The 27,486-nt window shown below is 48.5% G+C and overlaps 1 protein-coding gene across 13 annotated transcripts in view; it reads left to right on the top strand.

Annotated features, from left to right (window-relative positions):
- TNRC6B (trinucleotide repeat containing adaptor 6B) overlaps positions 1–27,486 on the top strand; it is a 1,174,734-nt gene that overhangs the window by 1,121,453 nt on the left and 25,795 nt on the right. For all 13 annotated transcript variants that reach the window (XM_078683361.1, XM_078683372.1, XM_078683380.1 and 10 more), the window contains one exon: positions 26,307–26,446. In XM_078683361.1, coding sequence (XP_078539487.1) covers positions 26,307–26,446 — 140 coding nt within the window. The remainder of the gene's footprint in view (positions 1–26,306; positions 26,447–27,486) is intronic.

Here is a 27,486-nt window from a genome sequence, read left to right as displayed (position 1 = left end):
CTTTCCTGTTTTGATTTGAGACCCCAGTGCTGGCCCCAGGAGACCGTACTGGATTACAAAAGTAACAAGATCGTACTTTACCTGCAACCTGAATTTTCTCCCATTGGATAACATTACCAGATTTCTGTTGAAAAGTTTCTAAGTGTGAACTTTTAAAATTGTATTTTATTCCTGAAAAATCACCACAATACCTAAAACGATTTTGATAAACTTTCCAGCTTAGACCCCAGGACTGAACCTCGAAACCCGCCAGTCCTGGAATTACCAAAGTAATCACCTGTGTTTATATAAGGGAATCCATTGAGCTCAATGCTAAATTGTGTGTAGAATTGTGTTGCCTACTGCAACCCCTGTACCTGTTGTCTCTACAAAGTTTATTGCCTTTCTGCAAAGTACTTATCTGACCTCTCATATTGAGAGCAGTATATTTTTGATGCCTGTTGGTTCTAGAAATAAAACAACTATATCTTTTGATATAAAAACAATTGGCCTGGAGTTCAGTCTTTGAGTGTGTGAAACCTTTTGCTGACTGAGTGTGTACAACAAATGCTTTACACTGTCCTCTGGTACTGCCTTACTGCTCGACCAAGCTACCACTTTAGAGAGTAAGGTCACACCTGGCTTTAACCTCTGTTATACCTCTGGGGTTTGTGGACTCTATACACACTTTACCTTCCTCTGGTCCAGTATATATAGAGCCACTTCCTCACAGACCTGTTCCCTGGTCCGGACCGCCGGTCACACCTCCACAGCGACCTTCCCCGACGTAGAGGTCCTCCATCGCCGGTGCCCACCAGTGGCACCTCCCTGATCCTCATTCCTGACGACACAGAGCCGGTCGGGCGTTCTCCGACGCCGAGACTGTCGCTGACGGAGTTGTATGGCTCCATACCGTTTACTCTGCCCTATTCTGAAGGGTTAGGGATGGAGGAAGAGGATTGTGAGCGGGAGCAGGTTACCTTAGAAATCCCACAGCAACAAGATCTGGACTGGTATGAGGGACTGGGTGATGCAAGTGGCCTGAACACCTCCCCAAACTATGGCATGCTTTCCCCTCCTAACCTGGGTACGGAGGAGAAAACCTCTTTTGCCATGGTTTTGCGGAGGGTTGCGGACGTCCGTGACCTGCAGCTTCCTACAGTGGCAGTCAAGACTAACGTCTTGACAGAGGTCCTCCAGCCTGGGGTTTGGAGTTCGGACCCCCTACTGCCCTTTAATGAGGCATTAAGAGACTTGGTCCAAACCCAGCACTGGGGCTCCTGTGAACAGGACGATCACCCGCCGCCATCTCCCTGCACCAGGCGACCTACTTTTCCTCACCACCCAACTCACCCCTCAAAGCTTGGTAGTCCAAGCGTCCATTTCTTGTGGCTCATTCCTTTCCGCTCCCCCAGACAGGGAATCCAAGATACTGGAGAACTTCCGCAAGAAAATCTTTTCTTTTGTCAGTCTGTCATTGTGGTTAGTGAACAACACATGCCTATTGACCGTTACTCCCATTCCATATGGGATACGGTAGCGCAGGTGCTGCCAAGAGTCGAGGAGGAGGAGGACCGGGCTCTACTCTCCCAAGCCATCTCAGATGGGAGGGAGGCAGCTAAGTTCACTATCAGATGTGGCTTAAACACGACTGACTCGGTAGGTAGAGCGATTTCCACGACGGTGGCCGTTCGTCGCCATGCCTGGTTGAGAAGTGTAGTTTTTCGGGGGATGTCCAGACTAACCTCATAGACGTGACCTTTGATGTCTCCCGTCTCTTCGGAGACAAGGCAGATGCTGCCCTTGAGCGTTTTAAAGACTCGTGGGTCAACGCCAAATCTTTGGACCTCACCACTGTGCCCAGGGCTCCATACACCTTTTGTTGCTATGGAAGTGGCTACCAGCCCGCCATCCCTGTTCAGGCCAGAGGACCCCCGCAAGTTCAGCAACCTCTGCGGAGCCATGCACGTGGTTCACCCCGACCTCGTGGGGCGGTAAACCAGAAGTCGAGCCAAGCCACCATCCCCTCCTACACCGCAAAATCTTCCTAGTCTAATTCCCCAGGATCATTCTCAGCCAGTCGGTGACAGAATACGCCATCATCTTCACCTCTGGCAAAACATTACATTGGACAGGTGGATGTTGCAAATAGTCCAAAGGGGCTACTCCCTCCTCTTCGTCGCTGCTACTCCAGTATACGATCGGCTGACGTAGGATCACCTTGCCTTTAGTAAGTCAAAACTCTCTTGGCCAAGGGAGCTATAGAGAGGGTTCCCGGACCTGAAGTAGGCAGTGGTTGCTATTCCCGCTACTTTCTGGTCCCCAAGAAGGACAGAGGCCTTTGCCCTATCCTGGACCTCATAGCCCTCAATTACTACCTCAAAAAAGAGAAGTTCAAAATGCTCACCCTTGCATAGGTCCTGTCTGCCTTGGACCCGGAGACTGGATGGTAACCCTGGATTTTCATATTCCCATCCTACCTGCCCATCGTCGCTACCTGCTGTTTACGGTGGTTCGCGAGCACTTTCAATTTGCCTTGCTCCCCTTTGCCCTCACCAGCGCCCCTCCGGTGTTCCTAAAGGTGATGGCTGTGGTCGCAGCCCATCTGTGGAGATCAAGGGTTCCAGTCTTCCCCTATCTCAACAGCTGGTTGTTGAAGGCAGGCTCTCCCCAAGCAGTTGTCTCCCCCCCTCCAGGCTACGGAGAACCAGCTGCATTCGCTGGGGTTCACTATCAACGTGCCGAAATCACACCTGATTCCCTCTCAGATGCTCCCTTTCATTGGAGCGATTCTGGACACAGGGTGGTTTTGGGCCTATACTCCCGATCAGCAAGTCCAGGATATTCAGGCTATGATACTGATGATTCAGCCTCTATCCTGGATTTCGGTGAGAATGACTCTGAGGCTCTTGGGCCTCGTGGCTTCCTGCATCCTGCTAGTGACCCATGCACAGTGGCACATGCAGTAGGACCTGGAGATCCAATGGGAGCAGCATTGAGGAAATCTCACTGACCAGGTTCAGATTTCAGAGGGAACTGCACTGGTGGCTATCAGACTGCAATTGGGCCAAGGGCAGACACATCTCCCTTCCCCACCCAGATCTCACAGTAATGACGGATGTGCCCCTTCTGGGATGGGGTGGCAGTCTGGGGGAGATGGAGATAGATCAGAGGACTCTGGTTTCTGGCGAAAATTCAAGATCCGTTGTGCTTCTGGCGATCCAATTGGAACTGAAAGCTTTCTTGCCGTAAATAAAGGGAAGGCTCATACAGTTTTTTCATGGACAACACTACTGCTATGTGGTACTGCAACAAACAGGGCGGAGTGGGGTTGTGGACTCTTTGTCAAGAGGCCGGGCATCTGTGGACTTGGCTGGAACAACAGGGCATTTTCCCGGTGGTTCAACACCTGGCCGGTTTAGCGAAGAAGGATCCCCCTTAAGGCCCATTTCACCAGGGAAAAAGCGACTACCACAGCTCTTCACCATGGTATTCCCGTTTACAATAGCTGCCAAGCTGCCACGTGGGCATTTCTGCATACATTCGCCAAACACTACTTCCTGGATTCCCAGGTTCGCAGAGAAGGCCTGTTTGGTTGCTCTGTTTTGCAGGATTTTCTGGTCTAAGCTGTTCCTCAGTCCCTCCTCCAGGGATGGTATTGCTTGGGTATCTGTTCAAAGGTAAGGAATCTGCGGCTAGATTTCTCAGTCAGATGGACAAGTTACTTACCTTTGGTAACGCCTTATCTGGTAGAGACATGATCTAGCTGCTGATTCCTTACCGACCCACCCATCCTCCCGCTCTGCGGAACTGGTTTTAAGTGTCAGGGATGTTCCCCTGCAGGGCCCTAGCTGTTAATTTTTAGGTCTCGCACCTAGTGTTGCAGTGCGCAGCAAGAGACCTCTTGTAGGGGGTTTCAAAACAGACCTAGGAATCACACACGCTCGTGCGTGTGCTTTTCTTTTTGGCCCACGCTATTGGCCTTTGCGTGCGTCTTTTATCAAAGACAGCACGCAATTGGCCAAAGGCGGGTGCATTGCTCCGCCCATGGCCTATTGGTGTCTGTTACGCGCACCGCTGCCATGTGGTTTCAATTATAGTGCCCAGACACTGGCATGATAATTAAAACCACATGACTCGCTGTGGCGCGTGCACCACTCGCATGCTTGTTCTTTTTTGGATCCATTTCACAGGGAAGTGCACAGCGCCCCCGTGGACATGCCCAGCCCAGGACAGAATGAAGAGCGGAACAACAGCATTGCGCGCTTAAGTCAGTGCTCTTTTGATCGACGCCGCAGGTTGTTTTTAAATGGTCGAGCTGTGCCTGGAAGGGTCGGGCTCTGTGTGTCCCGTGTATGGAGTAATCACTAAAAGGAAAGGCTCCACCTTCTTCATCACGTAAGTCAGACGTTTGTGTGTGGCGATGGTACGCACTGCAGTGTTCACGCAGCTCCCGTTCCGGAGTTAGTGCCTTGAAGCATCCCAAACCCCCACCCGCTGGCATCATCGTGTGACCCTGTGGGGGCAATAATGTAGGCACCTTTACCATGCTTCTTTTGTTAACCGCATCATTTTGCGTACCTCTTTGTCATCTTTTTCCACATGACATGTACAAAAAAACAAGGTAACAGTGGTAAAAGGAAATATGGACCGCATGTTGTGAGGCATGATGCTCTGGGCACTTCAGGGGATGTGATAATGCTGTAACTAAATCAAGAACACTGTTTAGGTGTGTGGTTGAAAACACAACACATTGGAGTCACACCAATTAAATATTTGCATCAAAGAAAGGCAAACATGGTCTCGCACCCTGGTCTGTAATTAAACAGACAACAGTTGCGCGCAACACATCCCACCAATTAGATATTTGCATGAAAGAAAGGCAAACATGGTCTCATACCCTGGTCTGTGTATTAAACAGACAGCAGTTGCGGCTGCAGACTGTCTGGTTGCCTGTAACCCATGTGATTTTGTATGTTGCTGCTCTGTTGCTAGTCCTCCATTTTTATCGACACTGGGTTTGTTTTTAGCCAGCATATTCAGTCAGTACTCATTTGTAGGTAAATACATCCCCTTGTGTAGGAAAGTGGCTCTATAGATACTGGACCAAAGTAAGGTACAATATGTATAGAGTCCCCGTCCCCAGAGGTTTGGAAGAGGTTAACCTTACTCTCTAAAGTGGTAGCTTGGTCGAGCAGTAAGGCAGTGTCGAGAGGACAGTGTAAAGCATTTGTTGTACACACTCAGTCAGCAAATGGTCTCACACACTCGAACTGAATTCTCAATCAATCAGTCATAACACTTGTAAAACGCACTACACACCCGTGAGGGTCTCAAGGCGCTGGGGGTGTGGGGGGTCCTGCTAGTGATCGAAGCCAGGTCTTGAGGAGTCTCCTGAAGGCCAGTATGTCCTGGGTCTGACATAGGTTGGTGGGGAGGGTGTTCCAGGTCTTGGCGGCGAGGTGGGAGAAGGATCTGCTGCCGGTGGTCGCTCCTCGGATGCGGGGGACTGTAGCAAGGGCGAGGCTGGCGGAGCGGAGCTGGCGGGTGAGGGTGTAGAAGTTGAGTCGAGTGTTGTATGCTGGGCCGGTCTTGTGGAGATCTTTCTGTGCGTGGATGAGGAGCATGAAGGTTATCCTCTTGTTGACTGGGAGCCAGTGCAGGTCTCTCAGGAGGGGTGCGATTTGGCTGCGGCGGGGGATGTCGAGGATCAGTCGTGCTGACGCGTTCTGGATGCGTTGCAATCGTCTCAGGAGCTTGGCCGACGTTCCTGCGTAGAGGGCATTTCCGTAGTCCAGCCTGCTGGTGATGAGGGCATGGGTAACTGTTCTTCTTGTCTCGGTGGGGATCCACCTGAAGATCTTGCGGAGCATTCGGAGGGTGTTGAAGCAGGATGAGGAGACGGCGTTGACCTGCTTGGTCATTGAGAGGGTGGAGTCGAGGATGACCCCTAGGTTGCGTGCGTGGTCGGTGGGTGTCGGGGCTGCTCCTGGGGTTGCAGACCACCAGGAGTCACCCCAGGCTGAGGGGGTGGAGCCGAGGATGAGGACCTCAGTCTTGTCCGAGTTCAGCTTCAGTCTGCTGTTCCTCATCCATTTGGCGACGGCCTTCATTCCTTCGTGGAGGTTGGTCTTGGCGGTGTGAGGGTCTTTGGTGAGGGATATGATCAGCTGGGTGTCGGCGTAGGAGATGATGTTGAGGTCGTGCTGTTGGGCGAGGGGTGCCATGTAGATGTTGAACAGCGTCGGGCTGAGGGAAGAGCCGTGGGGTACGCTGTAGATGATTTTGGTGGCCGTGGAGCGGAAGGGGGGGAGGCGAACGCTCAAAGTTCTGCCGGAGAGGAAGGATGTTGTCCAGTCCAGGGCCTTCTCTTGGATCCCGGCGTGTGTGCGTAGTGGCCGACCGTGTCGAAGGTGGCTGACAGGTCCAGGAGGATGAGGGCTGCTGTTTCTCTTTTGTCAAGCAGGGTCATGATGTCATCCGTGGCGGCGATGAGGGCTGTCTCGGTGCTGTGGTTGCTGCGGAACCCGGACTGGGACGGGTCCAGGATGTGGTTCTCCTCGAGGAAGCGGGTCCGTTGTTTGTTGGCGATTTTCTCGATGACTTTTGCCGGGAACGGGAGCAGGGAGATGGGTCGGAAGTTCTTGAGATCCTTGGGGTCCGCCTTGGGTTTCTTGAGTAAGGCGTTGATCTCGGCATGCTTCCAGCTTTCTGGGAAGGTTGCTGTCTCAAAGGAGGTGTTGATTACTTTCCGAAGATGGGGTGCGATGGCTGTGCCGGCTTTGTTGAAGATGTTGTGGGGGCAAGTGTCCAGTGGTGATCAGAATGGGATGGTGTTCATGGTCTCGCTGGTTTCCTCGTCATTGACGCTGGTCCAGGAGAGCAGGCGGTTGGTGCAGGTGGTGGTCATGGGGGTGGTGGTTGTCTGGCCGATCGTGCCAGTGAATCGCACAGGTCTTGCGAAGGCGGGATATCGTTGGTGTTGGATTTGGGGTTGGACAGTACCTTCACGACTCTAGGCCAATTGTTTTGTATCAAAAGATAGGTGGGTTTTTTTTAGAACTAACAAGGTATTAAAATATACTTTCTCAAGGTGAGTTACTTTAGTTAAAAACTTTTCAAATAGGCAATAGACTTTTTGAATGCAATAGTTAGTTTGTTGCAATAGGCAACACAATTTCAAACACAATGCAACATTGAGCTCAATTAGAATTTATAGTTAAATGCAATTAGTTACTTTGTAGATTACTTTTCTAACCACAGGACTGGATCCTAGATTCAGTCCCGGGACATGAGCTGTAAACAGTTAAGTTAAAAGCGTTTTGGTTACAGTAGTGATTTTTAAGGAATATTGTTGTATTTTAAAAGTTGACACTTAAAAACTTTTTCAGTTGAAATTACCAATGTTATCCTATGGAAGGAAATTCAATATGCAGGTAAAGTATATTCATGTTACTTTTGTAATCTAGTGCTGTACTCCTAGGTTCAGCACTGGGACCTATCTAAAACAGGCAAGTAATTAATTTTTTTATCGTTGGCACGATTTTTAGAGCATATTTGTAAGTTTCAAAAATCGACACTTGGAAACTTTTTCAGCAAAAAGCAGGCAATGATATCCTATGGAAGGAAATTCAAGTTACTGGTTAGTACGGTTAGAATGACTTTTCAGGGTCTGTACTGGGCTCAAAGATGCAGCTCTGAGGTCTCTCCCAATAACAGGTGAGTAAATCGGAATTTGTAGTTCAGCTGATTTTAGATGAATATTTTAAAGTTCCAAAACCCCACACAGTGAAAAATTTCCAATTGAAACCAGTCAATGTTAGCCTATGGAAGAAAAGTGAGTTATCGGCTTTTAGGTAAGTACTCGACTGGCAGAGTTAAGGTTCTGAGCATAGACTCAGGGGTCTCCCGGGGTCAGGTAGGCACAGTTGGTACACCCTCAGAGGCACAGGGCCAGCCGGGTGCAGAGGTAGGTATGCCCAATGTTATCCAATTGGTTGCTGGCTAGCAGGCCACGCGGCTGTGGGAGCTGGGCTCCTGGTCACTTGCTCAGGGCAAATGAGAAAGTAGGATAGGACAACGGTTGCACTTCCAGGGGCACTCGGGCGGCTGGGTGCAGGGTGCTTTTGAGCCATCGGGCGCTCAATGTTATTCAATAGAGATCTTGAAAAGGGAACAAAGGCTGCAGGCTCGGGGACGGAGGATCTTCTGGAGCGACCAAAACTTCGAGGGGTAAGTTGGGATCTTGGAGGATAGATAGGCACCCCGGAATTGGGCACAAGAGGCCGGGGGGGGCGCCCGGTGCAGGGGTGTCTTTGGACGTCTTGAAATCTTACCCTCTGCTGGTCGCGGTTGGAGGGTTCCCTGGTTCTGAGTCTGCAGGTGTCGTCTGGGTCGCCGAGGAGGGTCCTTGGGCACTGGATTCCAGGTCAGAATCGCCGGGGGACATCCTCAGGTACTTTGTCCACTCTGGTACCGGCTGGGCTCGGCGGGTGCAGAGTGGGCTGGATTTGCAGTTCCTGGCACCAGGAGTATTGCTGTCTGAGCAGAACCACTGCTCGTGGGAGTCCCAGTCTCTAAGAGGGTCAAGGCAGGCAGGTCCTTCAGGGTTCTCGATGTTGCTGTCCGCAGGAGACGCCGGGATTTAGCAGTAGCAGGTTCAAGGATCAACAGGCCTGTAGGGCTGGGGCCAAGTCACTTGGTGTCGTCCTCTTGTTAGCAGCTGCATGGCAGGTCTTCTTCTTCTTGGTCTTCTTTCTTGTTTCGAAATCAGGATTTGAGGAAGAAAGGTTCAGGGTGCCCCTAAATACTAAATTTAGGGGCGTTACAGGTAGGGTGAGGGCAGGGACCAATAGGTTCCTGTCCTGGGATGGGTACACCCCCTAACCTGCTCCTCTCCTGTGGGAGGGGGGCAGGAGCCTAGCTGTGAGTGGGTAGGGCTCCCCATCCTCAAGATGGCGGTAGCCCAAAGTCGTAGGCACAGGCTTGCACACCCCATTTCCTGACATAGGGATTCCTGCCAGTCTTCACGCCAGAGTGGGGGTCAGAACTGGTGGGGGGCAGTTGCTGAGTACAGCAAGTGGCCTGGAGAAGCTCACAAAGGCGGCATGCCTTTGAAGCTTCCCCCTGCCCATCCTGGGGGAGGACACCTAGCACCTCGCCCAGGATGTGCATTGTTGCAGGCCCAGGAGAGCGGTGGGCTCTCCACCCAGGGGTCCAGCAACATGTCTGCTGTGTGGCAGCCTAGGCAGCCTCTCAGACAAGACGTGGATTGTAGGTTAGGTTTCAGGGGGCATCTCTAAGATGTCCTCTGTAGTGCATTTTACATTAAATCCCACACTGGCATCAGAGTGGGTTTAATGTGGTGAGAAGTTTGATATCAAACTTGTCAGACTTCAGTGTAGTCATTATGGTGCTGTGGAGTTCGTAATGATAACCTCCCAGCACCATACACTCTTAATGGCATAGCTGCACTTACAGTGCCCAGGAATGGCCCTGGGTACTGTAGGGGCACAGGGCTCGTGCACCTGTGCCCACACCGCTGGCTTAGTGCAACCAGCGAGAGGGGTGACTGATGTATGCCAGGGCAGTGAGTTTATGGGCATGGCACAGGGATGTGTGCCATGTCGACACTTTGTTTAGTTCTGCACCAGGACACTCAGTCTGCAAAGGCAGTGTGTGGGTGTCAGGCTACAGGGCCCCTAAGGGTGGCACAATAAGTGCTGCAGCCCTTCCGAAACGTCTCTGGTCACAATGCCCTGGGTACCTAGGGTACCATTTACCAGGGGCTGACATGTGGCCAGGGATGCCAACTGGGTTTTAGCTTCAATTCAGTTTTAGGGAAGGAACACATGGGCACCTATTGGCAGGAGCCCAGGTCACACTCAGTCAAAGCACATCAACAATTCAGCAAAAAGTGGGGGCATACCTTACAAGAAAGATGGCACTTTCTCACACACAGGGCTCATGCATCTGTACCCTCACCATTGGTATAGTGCACCCATCTAGAGGGGTGGATGACTTACGCCGGGTCAGTGGGTTGTAGGCATGGCACACAAGAATGTGTGACATGCCAAATCTTCACTTTGTTCCGCACCAAAACACGCAGCCTGCAAAGGCAGTGTGTGAGTGTGTGTGTGTGTGTTTGTAAAGGTACAGGGCCTCTAAGGGTGACACAATAAGTGCTGCAGCCCTTAGAGGCCTTCCCTGGCCACAGTGCCCTTGGTACCTGTGGTACCATTTACATGGGAATCACCTGTGGCCATAGAGTGCAAATTGGGTTTTTAATGCAGTTTTAGGGAAAGAACATTGGCCCTGGGTACCTGTTTGGCAGGAACCCAGGACACACTCCGTCAAAGTACATCATCGGTTTAGCAAAAAGTGGGAGCAACCATGGAAAAAGAGGGCACTTTCTTACATCCTCTGCCTGGGCAAGCAAGGGAACACCAGTGAGCAAGGGGATGATCCCACGATGGGTAGTGGAGAAAATACAAACCTGCTACACAAATGCAGGAAAGGCTCTACCTGCACTCCCTAGGCGCACTTGACCAGGAAGAGATGCCCAATCTTAGCAAACATACCCATTGCTGACATCTAAATGAAGTGACTTGATCATTCCCACACATCTTCAAGAAACACTAATGTGTGGACATTCAGATAAGCTAGGAAGCATAGGTTGGACAGAGTACTAAAACTGTTTGGCAACACATCCACATTTCAGCACAGCCAACCCAAGGATCGAAATACCGATACATAATTAGATGCACATTATGTGAATCCAGAAAAGGATTCATGCAGCAAAGCAAAATTGTTACTTACCAGCAGAAGTAGTTTTGCAGCCTGAAGAACTTTCTGGACTCGCATGCGACCCACCTGCCTCCCCGTAGAGGGGGAAGATGCAAACAGGCGAGGTGAATAACACTTCAAGGCAAGAGAAGAAAAAAAAGCATCTGAAGATGGCAATCAAGAACAGGAACTTCTGGTGCATCGTGTGACGTCACACAGGGGATGAACTTAACCACCACCGTGGTAGACGAAGCCCATAACAAGAAACAAGCATTGGCATAGCCAATAGGTCTCGCTTTTGGGACCTTATAAGTGTTTAGCCATGCAGCACATTATCCCCACTCACATGCCCACACACTCAAACAACACATAGCACGCTGGGACCAGTAGGGCCAATCTTATAAGAAGAAATGTGAACAGACAAGGCCTACTCTTGCTGGTTACAAAAAACAGAACTGGAAGAAGCACGTTATCAGACATGGGGCAACTTAAAATCTAAGCAGTCTTCAGAAAGAAAGAAACTGTACAAAACTGTCAAAAACCACAGACGCTAATTGCTCCATTAGTCCTAGTGTGGTGCAGTGAGGGGCAAAGATGCTCGAAGGGTGGTTAAATAGCAAATGTAGTGTCAGTAGATGAAGGTTCTCGGGCTAATCCAGGCTGTCATATCCCTACAGAAGGTAGCTTTCCAAGCCCTAGCTCGTTTGCACCTGAGTCCATACATAAATGTAGCTGTGACAACTTTGAACTGGACTAGAATATTTTAAATGTCATACAGAGCTCTGTACTGGAAAAGTTACCACGCCCTAAACTGTGAAGCGCTCTGATACCCTACGGGGTCAAGTTTGCGATATACAAAACACTGAATAAATAAATATATGCATCACAGTATAGTGCTACCCTGGAGAACATATCAGGCACAGCCTCAAAAGACAGCATGGGTCAATCTGATGAATACACATGGCACTAGTGCATGTGCGTTAGTGTGGAAATATTTAACCACTCCAGGGGTGAGATTGTGGGCCGGATTCTAGGACTGCTCTTCAGTAAAGGAGGAAGTCTCTCTCATGGGAGCTAGTAGACAGTGACTCATTAATGGGTTTATTTGCCGTTCGAGGCATGTGGGCTGTTGAATTCATATCTGTGCATAGATCGCCGCCTAGTGTTGGGTCCGGATGATTGCACTTTGTTGTCTTGAAAGAGTCTTTGAAGTATCACGAGATAGGTGACTCCTCCCCTGGACTACAGTGCGCATGGGCATCTTCTCCATCCTCAGATTGTTTTTTTCCGCCATTGGGTTCGGATGTTACTCCAAAACTCCAAGTTCGGAATCGAAACAATACTTCTCTAAAGTCCAAAAGGCCTTCGACTTTGGCGGTATTGTTCTCGCTCGGTACCTCTCTACTCGAACAAGCTTTCCATCTCAACTCGGTCGTCGACGCGGGCCGTTGGGCCTTTTCGACGCCACGTGAGACTGCCATCGATGGAAAGAAGCCCATTTAAAAGGTGCCCACAATGCCACTCCAAGTTCCCACATACTGACAAACACTCAGTATGCAACAAGTGCCTTTCCCCAGACCATAGGGAAGAAACCTGCCCAGCCTGCGCCCAGTTTCGGTAGAAGAAAACCATACGGATCCGATGGGCCGCTAGGCAAGAGATGCAGCGACAAGCACCGGAACTGGACAACATCTTCGATGATGACCAAGAACTACCGGAAGCTCCAGATTCGGACCTAGAGATCGTCTCCGTCGAGGACTACTCGGCCTCCGATGACGAGATCCTGCCGGTGCAAACCGTGAGTACACAGCCCCCTACACCAATTACCCCGCTACCAAAGGCTCTGGTCGAGGCATCGCCAAAAGGCCTTAGCCAAGATCCGAAAAAAGTTTCGCCAGCCCCGCCATCCGGCTCGGCACCCAGGGCCGAGTACCATCATCCCTAAGAAGGTTCCAGAGCCAAAATAGGTCGTCGACCCGAAAAAGGCCGTACAGCCCAAAAGCGCCGAGCCAAAGAAGACTGTCGACAATAAAAAGGCCGCTCAGCCAAAAAGCGTCGACCCCAAAAGGGGAGTCGAACCGAACAAAGACACACAGCCAAAGGCCGCCGCACCAAAAAAGGTCGCCTACCCGAAAAACCCCGCTGTACCGAAAAACGTCGACCCGGCAAAGGTCGCCGACAAGAAGGGTGCCGTACCGAAGTCCGTACCACGGACGGACAAGGCTATCGACCCGAAAATAAGTGCTCCGAAGACACCAGTCGATCCAAAAAACCCCATCGACTCGGAAAAGGACAAACAACCAAAAAAGCCTGTCGAGCACAAAAAGCCTATCGAGCCGAAAGATCCGGTCGACCTGAAAAAAGGGCACGAACCGAAGAAAAGCAATAAAACACCAAAAGTCGTCGAAAAAGAAGGTGTTAACGACCCAAAAAAGTCTAACACTCAACAAAGGACTGTAGAGGAAGAACTCTTCCATCCAGATCCATCAGACTACCAAGCTAAAATATACATTAACCCAGAGACTGGTAAAGTCACAATCCTGCACAGGAAGAAGATGCCACTGGACACCGGCTCTCATTCCCCTATTCCATTAAAGAGGAAAGACTTTGGGACTTCGGGACTTCTCCCTCTAGGCCCTTCATCCCTTTCTATCCTATCATGCCTACTACACCTTTTGCTCCTTACTCTCTTTCTCACCACGGGGACAATGAGGGGAACACAGGGGAAAATCCACAGCCAGATTATGATTTTCCACAAGATCCTCAACCACAAGAGGAACCATGGGAGGAGCCAACAGACCCATACAACACCCATCCCATCCCTGATGTACCCTCGTATCCAACTAGGCTGTCACCTACTGATGACATTGTTGTCTTCAACCAACTCATAGATAGGGCAGCGCAGTACCACAACGTAGACATGCATAATGACCCTGTCGAAGAAGACTTCTTATTTGACACCTTCCCCACTTCAGAAAAGAGTGTCAGAACACTTCCTATGTTAAAGGGAGTGTTAAAACACGCACCTGACATATTTAAGGATACAGCCAGGGCACGAGTAATCAATCCCAGGATAGAGAAGAAGTATAGAGCAGCCCCTACAGACCCTACCTACATCAGAGGGCAGTTACCATTAGACTCCCTAGTAGTGGATAATGCACGTAAAAGGGCCAACTCTCAAACAACGGGGGAAGCACCTCCCCTCGATAAGGAATCAAAGATACTAGAGGCGTCAGGTAAAAGGGTAGCAGCACAAGCCTCCAACTCATGGAGGATTGCTAATACACAAGCCCTACTGGCTCGTTACGACAGGGCACATTACGACCAGCTCGAAAGCCTAAAGCAACACCTACCTGAGCCTTTTAAAGCACAAGCTGATGACCTCATAGAAGAGGGAACATTCATTACAAACTCCTCCATCAAATGTGCGCTTGACGCAGCAGACACCGCAGCCAGGTCAATTAACACTAGCGTCTTGCTACGCAGACATGCATGTCTGCGCATCTCAGGCTTTAAGAACGAGGTGCAGTCCACCATTCTTAACCAGCCAGTCAATCAAGACTTTCTATTTGGGCCTGCTGTCGACACCATTTTAGACAAAATGAAAAAAGACACAGAAACCTCAAAATCAATGGGGGCATTACAGTTTCAGCAACATAGAGGCTCCTTTCGACGCTCCTCATATAGAGCAACTACACGAGGAAATACCTCGCAGACGTCATCCTCATACAAAAGCAACACCCAAGGTTCCTTCACCAAACACACAAACAGAGGAGGTTATAGAGGCAACAATAATAAGGGAAGAGGACGTGGAGGCAATAACACCAGAGCCTCCACTGCCACAAAACATTGACTTTATCACGCTACCTCCAAACCACCTAACACCGGTCGGAGGTAGACTCTAACAGTTCCTACCTGTCTGGCACGCAATTACCACGGACAGGTGGGTGAGAGAAATTATCCAGTATGGTTATTGCCTAGAACTGACTTCTACACCACCAAACATACCACCCAGACACCGTCCAATGTCCACAGAACACATCACCCTGCTCCAACAAGAGGTGAAATGCATGCTGGAAAAGGGGGCCATAGAGCCAGTCCCTTTCCACCAGCAAGGGACAGGAGTATACTCCCTATACTTCCTTATTCCCAAGAAGGACGGTTCCCTCAGGCCAATATTGGACCTCAGACCCCCTAAATCAGTACATACTGTCAGAGCACTTCCATATGGTCACACTACAGCAAGTGCTCCCGTTGCTAACAAGGAGACTTCCTAGCAACACTTGACCTCAAGGATGCGTATTTTCACATACCTATCCATCCAGCCCACAGAAAATATCTCAGGTTCACAATAGAGGGGCAACACTACCAATTCAAGGTTTTGCCCTTCGGGGTTACCACGGCTCCAAGAGTGTTTACAAAATGCTTAGCGACAGTGGCAGCACATCTCAGAAGGCAACACATCCATGTGTTCCCTTATCTAGACGATTGGCTGATACAAGCAAAATCGTACCAACAGTGTGCAACACACACGTCTCAAACACTTCAGTTGCTACACAGCCTAGGGTTTTCGATAAACTACCCAAAATCGCATCTGCAACCATCCCACACACAACAATATCTGGGAGCCACTATAGACACCTCCGTGGCAAAGGCATACCCAAACTCAGCGAGGATAGCCAGCATGCAGATACTTATTCGCAAATTTCTGCCACAACACTCTCTGCCAGCTCGAGTCTTTATGCAGCTCATAGGCATGATGGCCTCCTGCATATTCATTGTCTCCCATGCCAGACTTCAAATGCGTCCCTTACAAGAATGCCTAGCACAGCAATGGAACCAGGCTCGAGGACAACTAAAAGACCTAGTGTTGGTAGACAGTCGTGCTCACAACTCTCTGCAGTGGTGGAACCCACAAAACCTTTCCAAGGGGAGACTGTTCCAAGAGCCGGTTCCACAACGAGTACTAACAGCGGACGCATCACTGACAGGCTGGGGAGCCCATCTCCTTCAATACACAGTACAAGGGCTCTGGACAACCAAACAAAAGAAACTGCATATCAACCAACTAGAGTTGCTAGCGATATTCCTAGCCCTGAAAGCATTCCAGAAATACTTGTACAGCAAGACTGTGTTGATCCGGACGGACAACATGACCGCAATGTACTACATCCAGAAACTGGGAGGAACACACTCTCCAGAGCTGTCCCACCTGGCACAAAGCATATGGAAGTGGGCAATTCCCAAAAACATTTTTCTCCTAGCAGAACATCTTCCAGGGAAGGACAATCAGATGGCAGACCTACTCAGCAGGCACAGCCAACAACTACATGAATGGGAGATTCACCCCCAAGTTCTACAGCCATTCTTCGAACAGTGGGGTCACCCAGAGATAGACCTGTTTGCCACAAAAGAAAACTCGAAATGCCAGTACTTTGCCGCCAGGTTCCCACATCCGTTGTCACAGGGCAATGCTATATGGATGAACTGGTGAGGCAGATTTGTGTACGCTTCCCCCCCAGCACCGCTGATTCCGCTGGTGGCACGCAAACTGCGGCAACACTCACTCACACTAATCCTAGTTGCTCCCACATGGGCGAGACAACCATGGTACACAACGTTCCTGGAACTTTCAGTAGTTCCTCATCAAAGACTGTGCCTCACACCTAATCTTCTAACTCAACCATGGAGAAATCAGACACCCAGATCCCAATCAAATGAACCTAGCGATCTGGCTCCTGAAGTCTTAGAGTTTGGATACCTTAACTTGCCTCCAGACTGCATGAACATCATTAGGGAAGCAAGACGACCAACTACACGAGCGTGCTATGCAGCTAAATGGAAGAGATTTGTTATTTACTGCAACAATAACCAAATCAACCCATTAGACGCTTCCATACAAAACATTATATGTTACCTGCTGCATCTACAAAGTCTATCACAACAAGGTACTGTTGAATCCATCATCGACATCAGCTCCTACACCACAGTTGTCAAGGGCGAAGTACTTGACACCAACACAGCATCAGTCGACTTTGAGGAGATTGACTTTATTGATATTGAGACATTCAGAAGTCTCCATTTTCTCAGTTGCTTCTGATAGTCAGCAACCAGAAGAAAAAGCAATAAATTGACGTAGACCAGCTTTAATTATACCACAAAAGAATCCTGTTTAGGGACATCTTACTTCTTTATACTTGCCTTCCATGACCTATTTCTCCAGTAAGTCCTTCTACGCAACCACTGGAGCCAGGATCAAGACCAATAGCCTCAGCAGACACTGATGGTCATCCGCAGCTGACTCCTCCAAGGCATTCAACTCCCTGAAGAAGGAAAGGATCACCTTCTCGTTACCCTTCACCAACTAGGTCTTATTCCACATACACACCTACTCTCCAGATGCATCTCCTCTTAGATCATCTCCGGTAGATGACATTCTTACTTTTCAAGACGTGCTAGTCAGAGGTGCCACTAAACATGACCTACAACTACAAGCACCTCAGACAGCACTTTTGGTTCGTAATTGAGCCTCTCCAACCAAGAGCTTCACCACAACTTTACCTCTGGTAACGGAATTTGCAGAACTTGCAGAATAGTAGTTCTTTACACCAGCTACTATTTAAGCTGCAACACCTCAGCTTCTAAAAAAAATACAGATGAAGAAATGGAGAGAATGAAGAAAGAGATGGAAACCTAAGCAGTGGGTTTAGAAGGAAAAAAGTTAATATTGATCCAGATACAAACGTAGCGATTTTCAGTCCAGACAGCCGGTTCGATTTAATGAATGGCCCTTTTATCCTCAATCCTAAGGTTGTCAACAGCAACGACAGCAGTTACATCCTAGGAGCAATCGAGGAAGAAGTCAGGAGCAACAACAGCAAACACCACACAAAAACTCTTCCAAGTCACAAGTAACAGAAAACCAGTGAGAATCACACTCCCCCCTGTTCTGTTTACTACTCCGGTGGAAGGGAGTGTATCAGATCGCCTAACACAGTGGAGGTTAATAACCACCAACACATTAGTATTCCAGATCATCCAGAACTGCTATGCCATCCAGTTCAAATATCCTCAACCTTCAATACCCCCAAAGCCAGCACCAAAATATAATTGCTGCAGTTAAAAAAGGAGGTACAATCTCTACTCCAAAAACAAGCAATAGAACCAGTTGCTTCAACTCATAAAGGAAACCGTATCTATGCAAGATATTTTGTGGCACCCAAGAAAAACAATCCAACTGAATTCAGTTCTGTCCTCAACCTGAGACAGGCTATCAAATGGATCAAAAATCAAAAGTTCAGGATGCCAGCCTGGCTTCAGATATATCCACAATTAATGAAAGGAGACTGGATGCGTTCTGTGGATCTCTAAGACGCATATTTTCACATACCGGTAGCGAAAAAACACAGGAATTGTTTAAGATTTACAGTGAGAAAAACCCATTATCCCTACAGTCTTTCGATTCAGACTCAAGTCTGCACCCAGAACATTCTCCAAATGCATCTGTGGTTGCAGCTCACCTCTGAAGAAAGATTTACATTTATCCATATCTAGAATCTAGACAATTGTTTGATAAAGGCATCTTCTTATCGTCAAGTGCAGTTAGATTTCAACATAATGACCAAACACTTGACTAAACAGGGCTTACATATCAACCATAAGAGGTCAATTTATTCATCCACCAACTTCTCAACTATCTATAGAAGAAGTGTATCCTTCGGAGAAGAGAGACTGACATTTTTCAGAAATGTCACCAATTGTTTCTGACATTACGTCCAATGGATTGACAGATCTCATCTCTGCTCCGGTCCGTGACATCATGCATTTATCTAGTTCCAAATGTGACCTTTAAAACAGTGCCTAAAGGACCAATGGTCCAAATGGAAATTCAATTGGGGAGACAAACTCGCTCTCACTATACAAGCCAAACAGTTCCTCGTGTGGCTGTGCAAGAAAAGCAACTTACTGAAGGGAATCCCCTTTTTCTAGGACCTTCCAATACAGGCAGTTGTCATAGGTGCTTCTCTGACAGAATGGAGAGCTCCTCTACAAAATTTCACCGGGCCAGGTCAATGGCCAGAAAAAGAGCAACTGTACTACGTAAATGTTCTGGAGTTGAAGGCTGTCCATCTAGCCTTGCAGGCTTTTGCTCCATCTCTTATTTTGAACAAGTTACTAATTGAAACAGACAATACCACAACCATGCACTATTTAATCAAAAGGGGACACCAGATCAAGGATTTCTTCTTTAGAATATCAAGTAATCAATCTGGCATTGATTACTGGCAAGAAATCTAACAATTCACGCAGTTCATTTACCAGGCATCCAAACTTGTCAAGCATATCTGTATGGGCAGATACTTCATAGACAATCACAAATGGTAATTAAACAATTCAGTCTTATTCAATATTTTCCAAGCATGGAGATTTACCAGCATACGCTTATTTGCCACAAGAGAAAATGCAAATGCCCAAACTTCGCATCATGAACGTGGCAACCAAACTCAGGCAACGCCCTTTTGATTAATTGGTCGTAAAGATTTCTCTATGCATTTCCTCTGTTCCCAATAATTCCAACAGTACTACTCAGACTCAAAGCATCGGATGCCTTTATAATTCTGACAGCACTTGAGTGGCTAGACAGTGGTGGTATCCAAAGCTACTTCACAGTTTCTTCAGACCCCACAAGAGGTTGCCATGCAAACACAATCCGTCCAGTATGCAGGGGAAAATATTGCACCCCAACAGTACATTCCTTGAATTTGGGAGCTTGGCTCAGTATTTCAATATAGACGATTACATCTTTCTCCAGGTTGTATGACCATTCTCTAGGAAGCTAAACGTCTGAACAAAAAGGCATCTATAGATATCTGATAGACATCTAGCCGCAGGTTCCTCAACTTGGAATATCCCCAGGCGTCAGACTGGATCCGGAAAACTTCTGCAGCAGCACCTCTGCGTGCCGGGGGCGGCGGCGCACGACGCCGCCTTGTATTCATCCACGGACGTGATGTTAGCGGAGCCATTTATGCCCCTCCCGGCGCGCTGATGTCAGTTTTTCTTTTCTGCGTCCCAACGCAGATCCTGTAAAACCAGCGGTTCCTTGGCCTGTTTTTTGGGCCTTCTCGACGCCTTCAGCGTCACTGAACAGTGTGCGATGCCTTCGGGCTTTAAAGCTTGTGAGACCTGTGCGCGCCAGATGTCTGTCTTGGACCCGCACGCCATATGTATGTGGTGCCTGGGAGTGCACCACGACTCTGAAGAGTGCGACGCTTGTCAACAAATGAGACCCAAGTCCTTGAGGGAGCGTCGTATGAAATTGCTGGCTGCACAGCTGTCCAGCCCTGCACCTTCACATCGCCGTTCTCCCTCTCAGGAACGGGCCCGTTCCTGAGGTCGTCCCCACGGAAGTCGTTCAGAGGCGGGAAAGCACAAACGTAAATCACGGAGGTCTTCCTCCCATAAGCATGATGCTGGGGCCCGCTCTTCTCGCTCTTTGCCAGGCACGGGCACCCGGCAGTAGTCTCCTCCATACCCTCCCTCCCCAGGATTTGGAGTGACCCGGGCCCAAACGGAGGCTTATTCAAAGGCTCTACACTCTTTCTTTGGGTCGCCCCCTCTCCCTGGTGCGCCTTCGGGTCCCACAGAGGTGGAAGCCACTCAGGTCGGGTCCTCGCCTGCAGATTCGTCCTCGGCTGTGTGCATAGACTCTGGTTTCGGAGTCGATACGACGCCAACGGGACACGGCCCGGAGGGCCTTCCCAGTCGGCCGTCCAGCCCACCCATCCAATCACCACATAGCCCTGCGCTGACGTCTGATGCAGCTGCACTCGACGCCTTGTCGACGTCTTTCCTCCCCACTTATTGCGGTCGGATCGCCATCGGGCGGTCCCCAGGTATAGTCCCCTCTGGAGGTCGTCGGTGTTGATACGACGCCAACTTGGCGTCCGTCGACGCCGGCACCAACTCTCTTGCACGAGGTTGACGTTCCTCTGGACTCCCCTGGCCTGAGGTTGTTTCGGTGCCCCTTGGTGCAGGTGCCTAGCGTTCCGTGGCCTTCAGATCAATCTCAGGCTCCTCCACTTTTACTTTCTAGTGGACCGGTTAGTTTCCTACAGACGGTTTGTCGCCCCCCAGAGTGGCGACTGAGACTAGTGCAGGTTACACGGGGGCTACTCACAGTGCGGCAGCTATTCTTCAAATTCAGCCCCCTGTGGTTTCCCTGCCTTCTGATCCTTTGTTGGATCTTTTCTACATGGAGCCTATTGAGGTGGAGCGTTTGCTGCCCCTTGGAGGAGGGTGGGGGGGGCGGTCTTTGTTTGACATCCTGCTTGGCACAACGCGAGGCTCTCCACTGGTGACGCTGTCGATCAGGCCACTGCTTGCTGACATCGTCTGGCCCCGTATGATCCACTCTGCCTGTCCCTTCACCCTAGAGCTCAGGGTCTGGTTGTTCAGGTGGCTTTTGACTTGCAGCCTTCCTCCGCTTTGCCGTTGTTACCTCCCACGAGGGAGTCTAGGTGGTTGGACTCATGTGGTCGCCAGCTTTTTGCCTCTGCCAGTGCGACCATCCGTGCATTAAACACATCTTGGGTGTTCGCACGCGCTTCCTTTGCCCTTTGGGACTTAGTCAAACTCCTTCATCCTTCTCATCTGGAAGGGCCACGGGCAGAATTGCATCACCACCTTCTTGATGGCAGGAGAATGGCGCAATTTTCCCTTCGATCTTCCCTTGGTGCAGCTGACTCTGTGGGTAGGGCACTTTACCAGTCGGTTGCTTTGCGCCGCCATGCATGGCTGCTATACTGTCGTTTCCCAGACAATGTTCGGGATGCTCTTTGAGATCTGCCATTCAATGGCGTGGACCTTTTTGACAGCCACGCTGATTCAGCGGTCTCCCGCCTCATGTCTGGACTACTGTGACACTTGCAGCATGACTTTCTGCCTCATGGTATCCTTTTCTGTAGTAGGGGATCTCTGTGTATAGGCATGATCTAGTAAATAGTCCCGCCCATGTGCGTGGACCCCGGAGCAATCAAAAATAATCTATTAAGTTGTCTTCATTGCAGTCCTGCATAGACACTTAAGACAAAATTAAAGACAATAATGCAGCCTGTACCTACAAGGCTACACTGTCCAGTACTTCAACTAGAAATGCCAAGGATATTTTACCAACATCACATTTACCATAATGTGTCAAGTTCCATCCATAGAGAAACTTCCCCTTCACAAAATCCTTGGAATGATAGAGAGGGAGGGATGGACACACAAGCCTCCATAGGCTGCCATTATGTGTCTGAAAAAGGATACCATGCTTTTTAGGAACTCTCCAGAGACCCTCGGTATCCCAGCATGCACAGCCAAGTCCTTCTACTTTCAGTTCTTTTTGAAGGTGCATAAAGCAAGGCCTGTGCATACATTACAGTACCATTTTCCCCACCGCGGAGGAGGGCGGGCGCTTATGACTATAACAGAGATACCCCTACTACAGAACTGGAGTTACAGGTAAGAAACTACTCCTTCTGTAGTAGGGGATCTCTGTGTATAGTGGTAATCTAGTGAATAGAATGGCAAGCCCATCCCAAAAACCAACCCTGCGGTGGAGAAAAAACAGACAACACCACTACTGTGCAAACAGATTTCTCAACAAAGCCTGCCCAACCTGAGCATCTGCCCTGGCATGTGGACCGACTTCCAAGTGGCCGCCCTGCAGATCTCAAATGTAGCACTGTGCTTACGAAAATCTGAGGGATTAGAGCTCCTTCCAGGAAGGTTCCAGAGGATGGTGACAGCTGATTGGTTGCTCTCTAGAGTTTGGTCTTTATTACAAAAGGACCTGGATATGTTACTAATGTGAGGCCTTTTGCCTATTACCCTGTATGTATAATGGGACATTACTTTATTTATGTACCGGGGACTGCCATCCCGATGACTGGGAATGATACAGGCCTGTGAATCTATGAAAGATGCCAATACTAGATAACTGCAGTTACAGGTAAGTAACACATTTCTTCAGGGGTGTCCTTTGGCATCAGAAATTAGCTTACCGATGCAGTTGGGTGGGGGGAGGTGGAGGAGGTAGTCGATGTGGAGTCCAGCAGGGAGGTCAACCCACGAGGAACTCTTGCTCAGAATCGCTGGGGAACCTTTTCTGAACCGGTGGGCCTCTTGGACACGGGCCATGGGTATCGGGTGCAAAGGTGGACAACTTTGCTGTTCCACAGGCAGAGCTTTTGTCTTTTAACTTGGTTTTCTTCTAAATTAAATTAAATAAATAATAATTCCATAATAATTCCATATTTGTAAAGTGCGAACCACTCACCCTTATGGGTCTCAATGTGCTGGGGGCCGCCGTGGAAATTAAGTGAGCTATTGCCCAGAGTCACATGGTGCTGGGCTGAGCTGCCGCCGGAGCCGGGGATTGAACCGTGAACCCTGTGCTCCGAAGTCAGCTGCCCTTGCTGCTGCACCACACCTCTCCACTCTTCTGGACAAGTCTGATGTCCACAGGAGATCAGGAGTCTTCTTAGAAGGCAGGCAGTCCTCCCAGGGTTCTGGAGGTGACTGGGCTGTGGAACAAGGCACTCTTCTGTAGCAGGGTCTTTGAAGGCTGCAGACAGACCGGTAATGCTGAGGCCAAGTTAGTTGGTGTCTTCAGTCTTCGCTGCGGCATGGCTCTTATTTGTTTGTCATCGGTAATCTGAGGATTAAGGTTCAGGGGTGCCCCTAAATACTCAGTTTAGGGTCGTTACAGGGTTCAGGAGAGTCACCAATGGGCTTCTTACCATTGGGGTGCCTACACCCTTGTAAGTTGGTACCACTGGATGGGCACCCACTGCACATTCCGTCAAAGATGCATCAGAGTAAGGCAAAAAGCGGTGGGCAGGGGTAACCATTCGAAAAGGGGTACTTTGCTACACTCTGCATCAAAATTTGATTCGCTCTGGCCTAAAAGCAGCCTGATGAAGGCTTAATGGCACACTCCGCCATAGCTAAAGCTGCTACCATGGCATTGCAACGTGGAGTTCCAGTCCTCGACATTTGTGAGGGAGCAACATGGGCATCTTCACACATTTTCCAAGCACCACTGCCTGGACAGTCCAGTCCGCAGCGTTTGTCTTTTTGGCCTCTGTCAGGACATCCTGGTCTAAACTTGTCCTCCGTCCCTCTGCCATGGATGGTATTGCTTGGGTATCTATTCAAAGCTAAGAAATCTGCAGCTAGATAAATCTATCAGATTGACAGACTACCTTCCTTTGATAATGTTTTCTCTGGTAGAGACATGATCTAGCAGCAGATTTCTTACCGACTCACCCATCCTCCCCACACTGCGGACAGGTTTTTGGGTCAAGGCTGTTCCATTTCAGGGCCCTAGTTGTTCAAAACATACTACTGTCATTGCACATCATGGCTCTGCGCTTCTGGCGTGGAAGGTAGTGGAAAGTAACTGACATCAGGGCGCGAAGTGGTGCCTAAATAGGTGAATCAGACGTCGCAACAGCGAGGACGACGCCAACTATGTCACGCGGAGCAGACCAACGTCACCTACTAGCCTGCAGTGGTATTGCTCTAAGAAAAATCTTCCAGATGCAGTCTGACGCCTGAGAAATTCAAAAGTAAGGAATCTGCGCTAGATCATGTCTCTACCAGATAAAGTGTTACTGAAGGTGACCAACTAGTCCTTTAATTAGAGTAATTCTTACTTACTGTACATCTGGTTAAACTACATCTCACAATTGCTAATGGTTTATAACTTTGTATTGACACCTGTGTGTTAGAGATATGCTTCCTACTCCATTCTGTTTGACTATCTGTGAGGAGCCTAAGATGCATAAGGAAAAGCTACTTGTATTCCTAGATCGTTCTCATAGATATCCTCACTAAAGTCATAAACAACCCTCCCTCCTTCCCTGTTGTCAGTACATTTGCTAAAATTAAGTCCATTACCGCCATTCAAAAAAAACTGAGGCTAACTGCCAGTACAGTGCATGCTAGGGAGGAAAACTGTTGGCTCCTTAAAGTAACAGTGTATTGTTTCCTTGCAGTCCTTGAACTTTTGACCCGACAGTCACCTTTTTTTGTTCATTTTTCTCACTCTGTATGTGCCTAATAGGCATTTTAGGAGTAAAGTCAACATTGTCTCTTATCAGATGCTGTAATATGGTTGCATTCTATTAATTGGATGCCATTGTATGGTACAGAAGAATTCAGAAAAAGCTGGCCTGTTTTTTAATGGAGGTAACACCATTTTTTATGGACATTGAGGTGACTACCTCAGTCTGAAGATTGACTTTAAATAATTGTAGATAAAGTGTTCCGAGATCCCTGCAAACGCACAGGAATATTCTATGCTTAGGACATCAGTGAAGATACCTGCAATGCAGATCTAGGAATACAAGTGAATAACTTTTCCTGTCTTTACTTACCTTTTGGTAACGCTCTTTCTGGTAGAGACTAAACAGAGTATTGACCGAACATCACGGCCTCCCCGTTCTAGGATTAGACTATATCCATTATTAAGATTGTAAGTCTTTGAATTTGCACACTGGTCAAGCAGTTCGCTTTTGGGGCTCTGCGTCTGACGAGCACGAACAGTCTTAAAAGTAATTGGCTCCACAAGCCATTTCCAGAGTGGAGTCTCATGTCGCAACTTTCCAGCACGCAGAGGTAGTGCTGAAAAGTTTCCGGATCCAGTCGGACGCCCTGGAAATATTCAGGGGGTGAGGCGTCTGCACGTGGTAGTCTCTGCCAGAATGGGTGTTACCGAAGGGAAGTAACTTGTTAACTAGATTTTTTTTTCCTAAAGGGCCTTAACTGCCAGTACCCTCTGGCACTGCAATGGATGGAACTAAAGACTGGTAGAGGTGATTGAATGACCCATCTCAATCTAAACTTGGGGGTTATTAGATGTAAATTTATATTGATTACCTTGTGCACTAATGCTCCAAAGTTTAATGTATACCGGTACAGCAGAACTAGGTCTTATGCATGATTGTGGGGAAGCTTGCTTCAATAATTGCCCTAATGGTGGGGTTGACTTCTCCTTGTACTCCTGTATGCAATATTTTTTTTATTACATACCTGTCCATGTTTGACTACAAGTAATTTGATTCTGCCTGCTTATTTTTTTTCGGATCAAATACATTTGCGAACCATACTGCAAAACAAATAAGGTTTTTACTTGTAACACAACAGTATAATAGTCATACAGCAACACATGGCCTAAAAAATCATTCTGTAGGCATTCCCATAAAGTGTTTTGTTTTTTTTGTCCTCTTATGTGCCCGAGACAGCCCTCCAGCCTTAAAGTTTTCTAGTCCACCTCGGAGGGGTCTGATATCAGACAATCAGTTGCCAAGACTGAAATGCTTGGTTTTAACAAAATATCCCAACCACTAGATCTGTAAGAGTTTCAAGTAAGTAACTAGTGGGTTTTTTTTGTTTGTCAGTTCTGTTTCTGCAGACTTATCTGCTTCCCTTGAAGTGGTCATTGCTGTCTGTGCTGTGTAATTGAATAAATACTTGTTCCTTTTTATTCTCAGATTGATGGATCAACGCTCAGGACGATCTGCATGCAGCACGGTCCGCTGCTGACATTCCACCTGAACCTGACTCAGGGCACTGCCCTGATACGATACAGCACCAAACAGGAGGCAGCCAAGGCTCAGACGGCACTGCACATGTGAGTGTTTGCTTAACTGGTCACGTCTCAGTAGTATCCTGATCATAACTTTCAATTACCTTCTCTCGATGTTCAGTAAGTCCTTATTTCATCTGACATCCATGTCTTCGTGAAATTTAGCTAAAATTTTACTCTTTCTCCAGCTGATCTGCTACCACCTGAGCTGTTGTGTAGCTCTTTCTGTAGCTATCTACCTTGGGCTACACACTGAACTCAAATCTACGTCAAGAGCAGAAATGCGCACACTGATTTTTGCTACTCAAGGGTTTTAAAAATGTAAAAGCTTTATTTAAAGCCTGTGCTACTTGTTCTAAGAAAATGCTTTACGTGGAGGACAAGCATAAGGACTGCATTTATTGCTTGTACCCTGACCACAAGGCCACTGATTGTAAGATCTTCAGGACCTTCTCTTCCAAGAGCCTGAGAGACTCCGAGGGACGTTTACTGACCTGATGGCAGAAGCTCAAGTCACGTAAGGAAGAAATATCCAGTGACAGTGAGGATGCCTCCTCAGCAACATCTTCAAGGAGGTCTAAAAAGAGGGGTAGGTCTTCCCCTTCAACTTTGGCTGATCCTCCTACTAAGGCCTTACAAAAGACCTCTGATAGGTCTGGCAGGCCCAGTCCCAAAAAATCTCCTCACCGAGATGTAAAGGAGAGGGAGGGACTAGTTTCTGAGGTACTTTCTACTCAGAAGGCGAGCCATGGACCTTCTGTTTCACCTCCACCATCTGACAAGCCGAAGCTGTTCAAAAAACAACTTCTGTACCTCAGGATGGAAAATATGAGAAGAAAATCCGTCCGCCGCCGACGACAACATCCGGTACGTTGACGACGGCATCTAAAATTCACCTGACGTTGATTCCAGCTTCGTCAACACTACAGGTACCAGTTACAATGTCATCGATGATGACTACCTCGACGATGATGACTTCAACGACTATGTCAACGTCAATATCTACAATGGTGTTGACGACGATCATTCCATCGTCGTCGGAGATACTCTTCGTCGACGGTACGGAAAGTGCAAATTTTGATTAA

This window comes from Lissotriton helveticus, chromosome 1_1, assembly GCF_964261635.1.
Source record: "Lissotriton helveticus chromosome 1_1, aLisHel1.1, whole genome shotgun sequence".
NCBI lineage: Eukaryota > Metazoa > Chordata > Amphibia > Caudata > Salamandridae > Lissotriton > Lissotriton helveticus.
The sequence above is the reverse complement of the archived record's forward strand: the minus strand, read 5'-3'. Positions and strand labels throughout refer to the sequence as shown.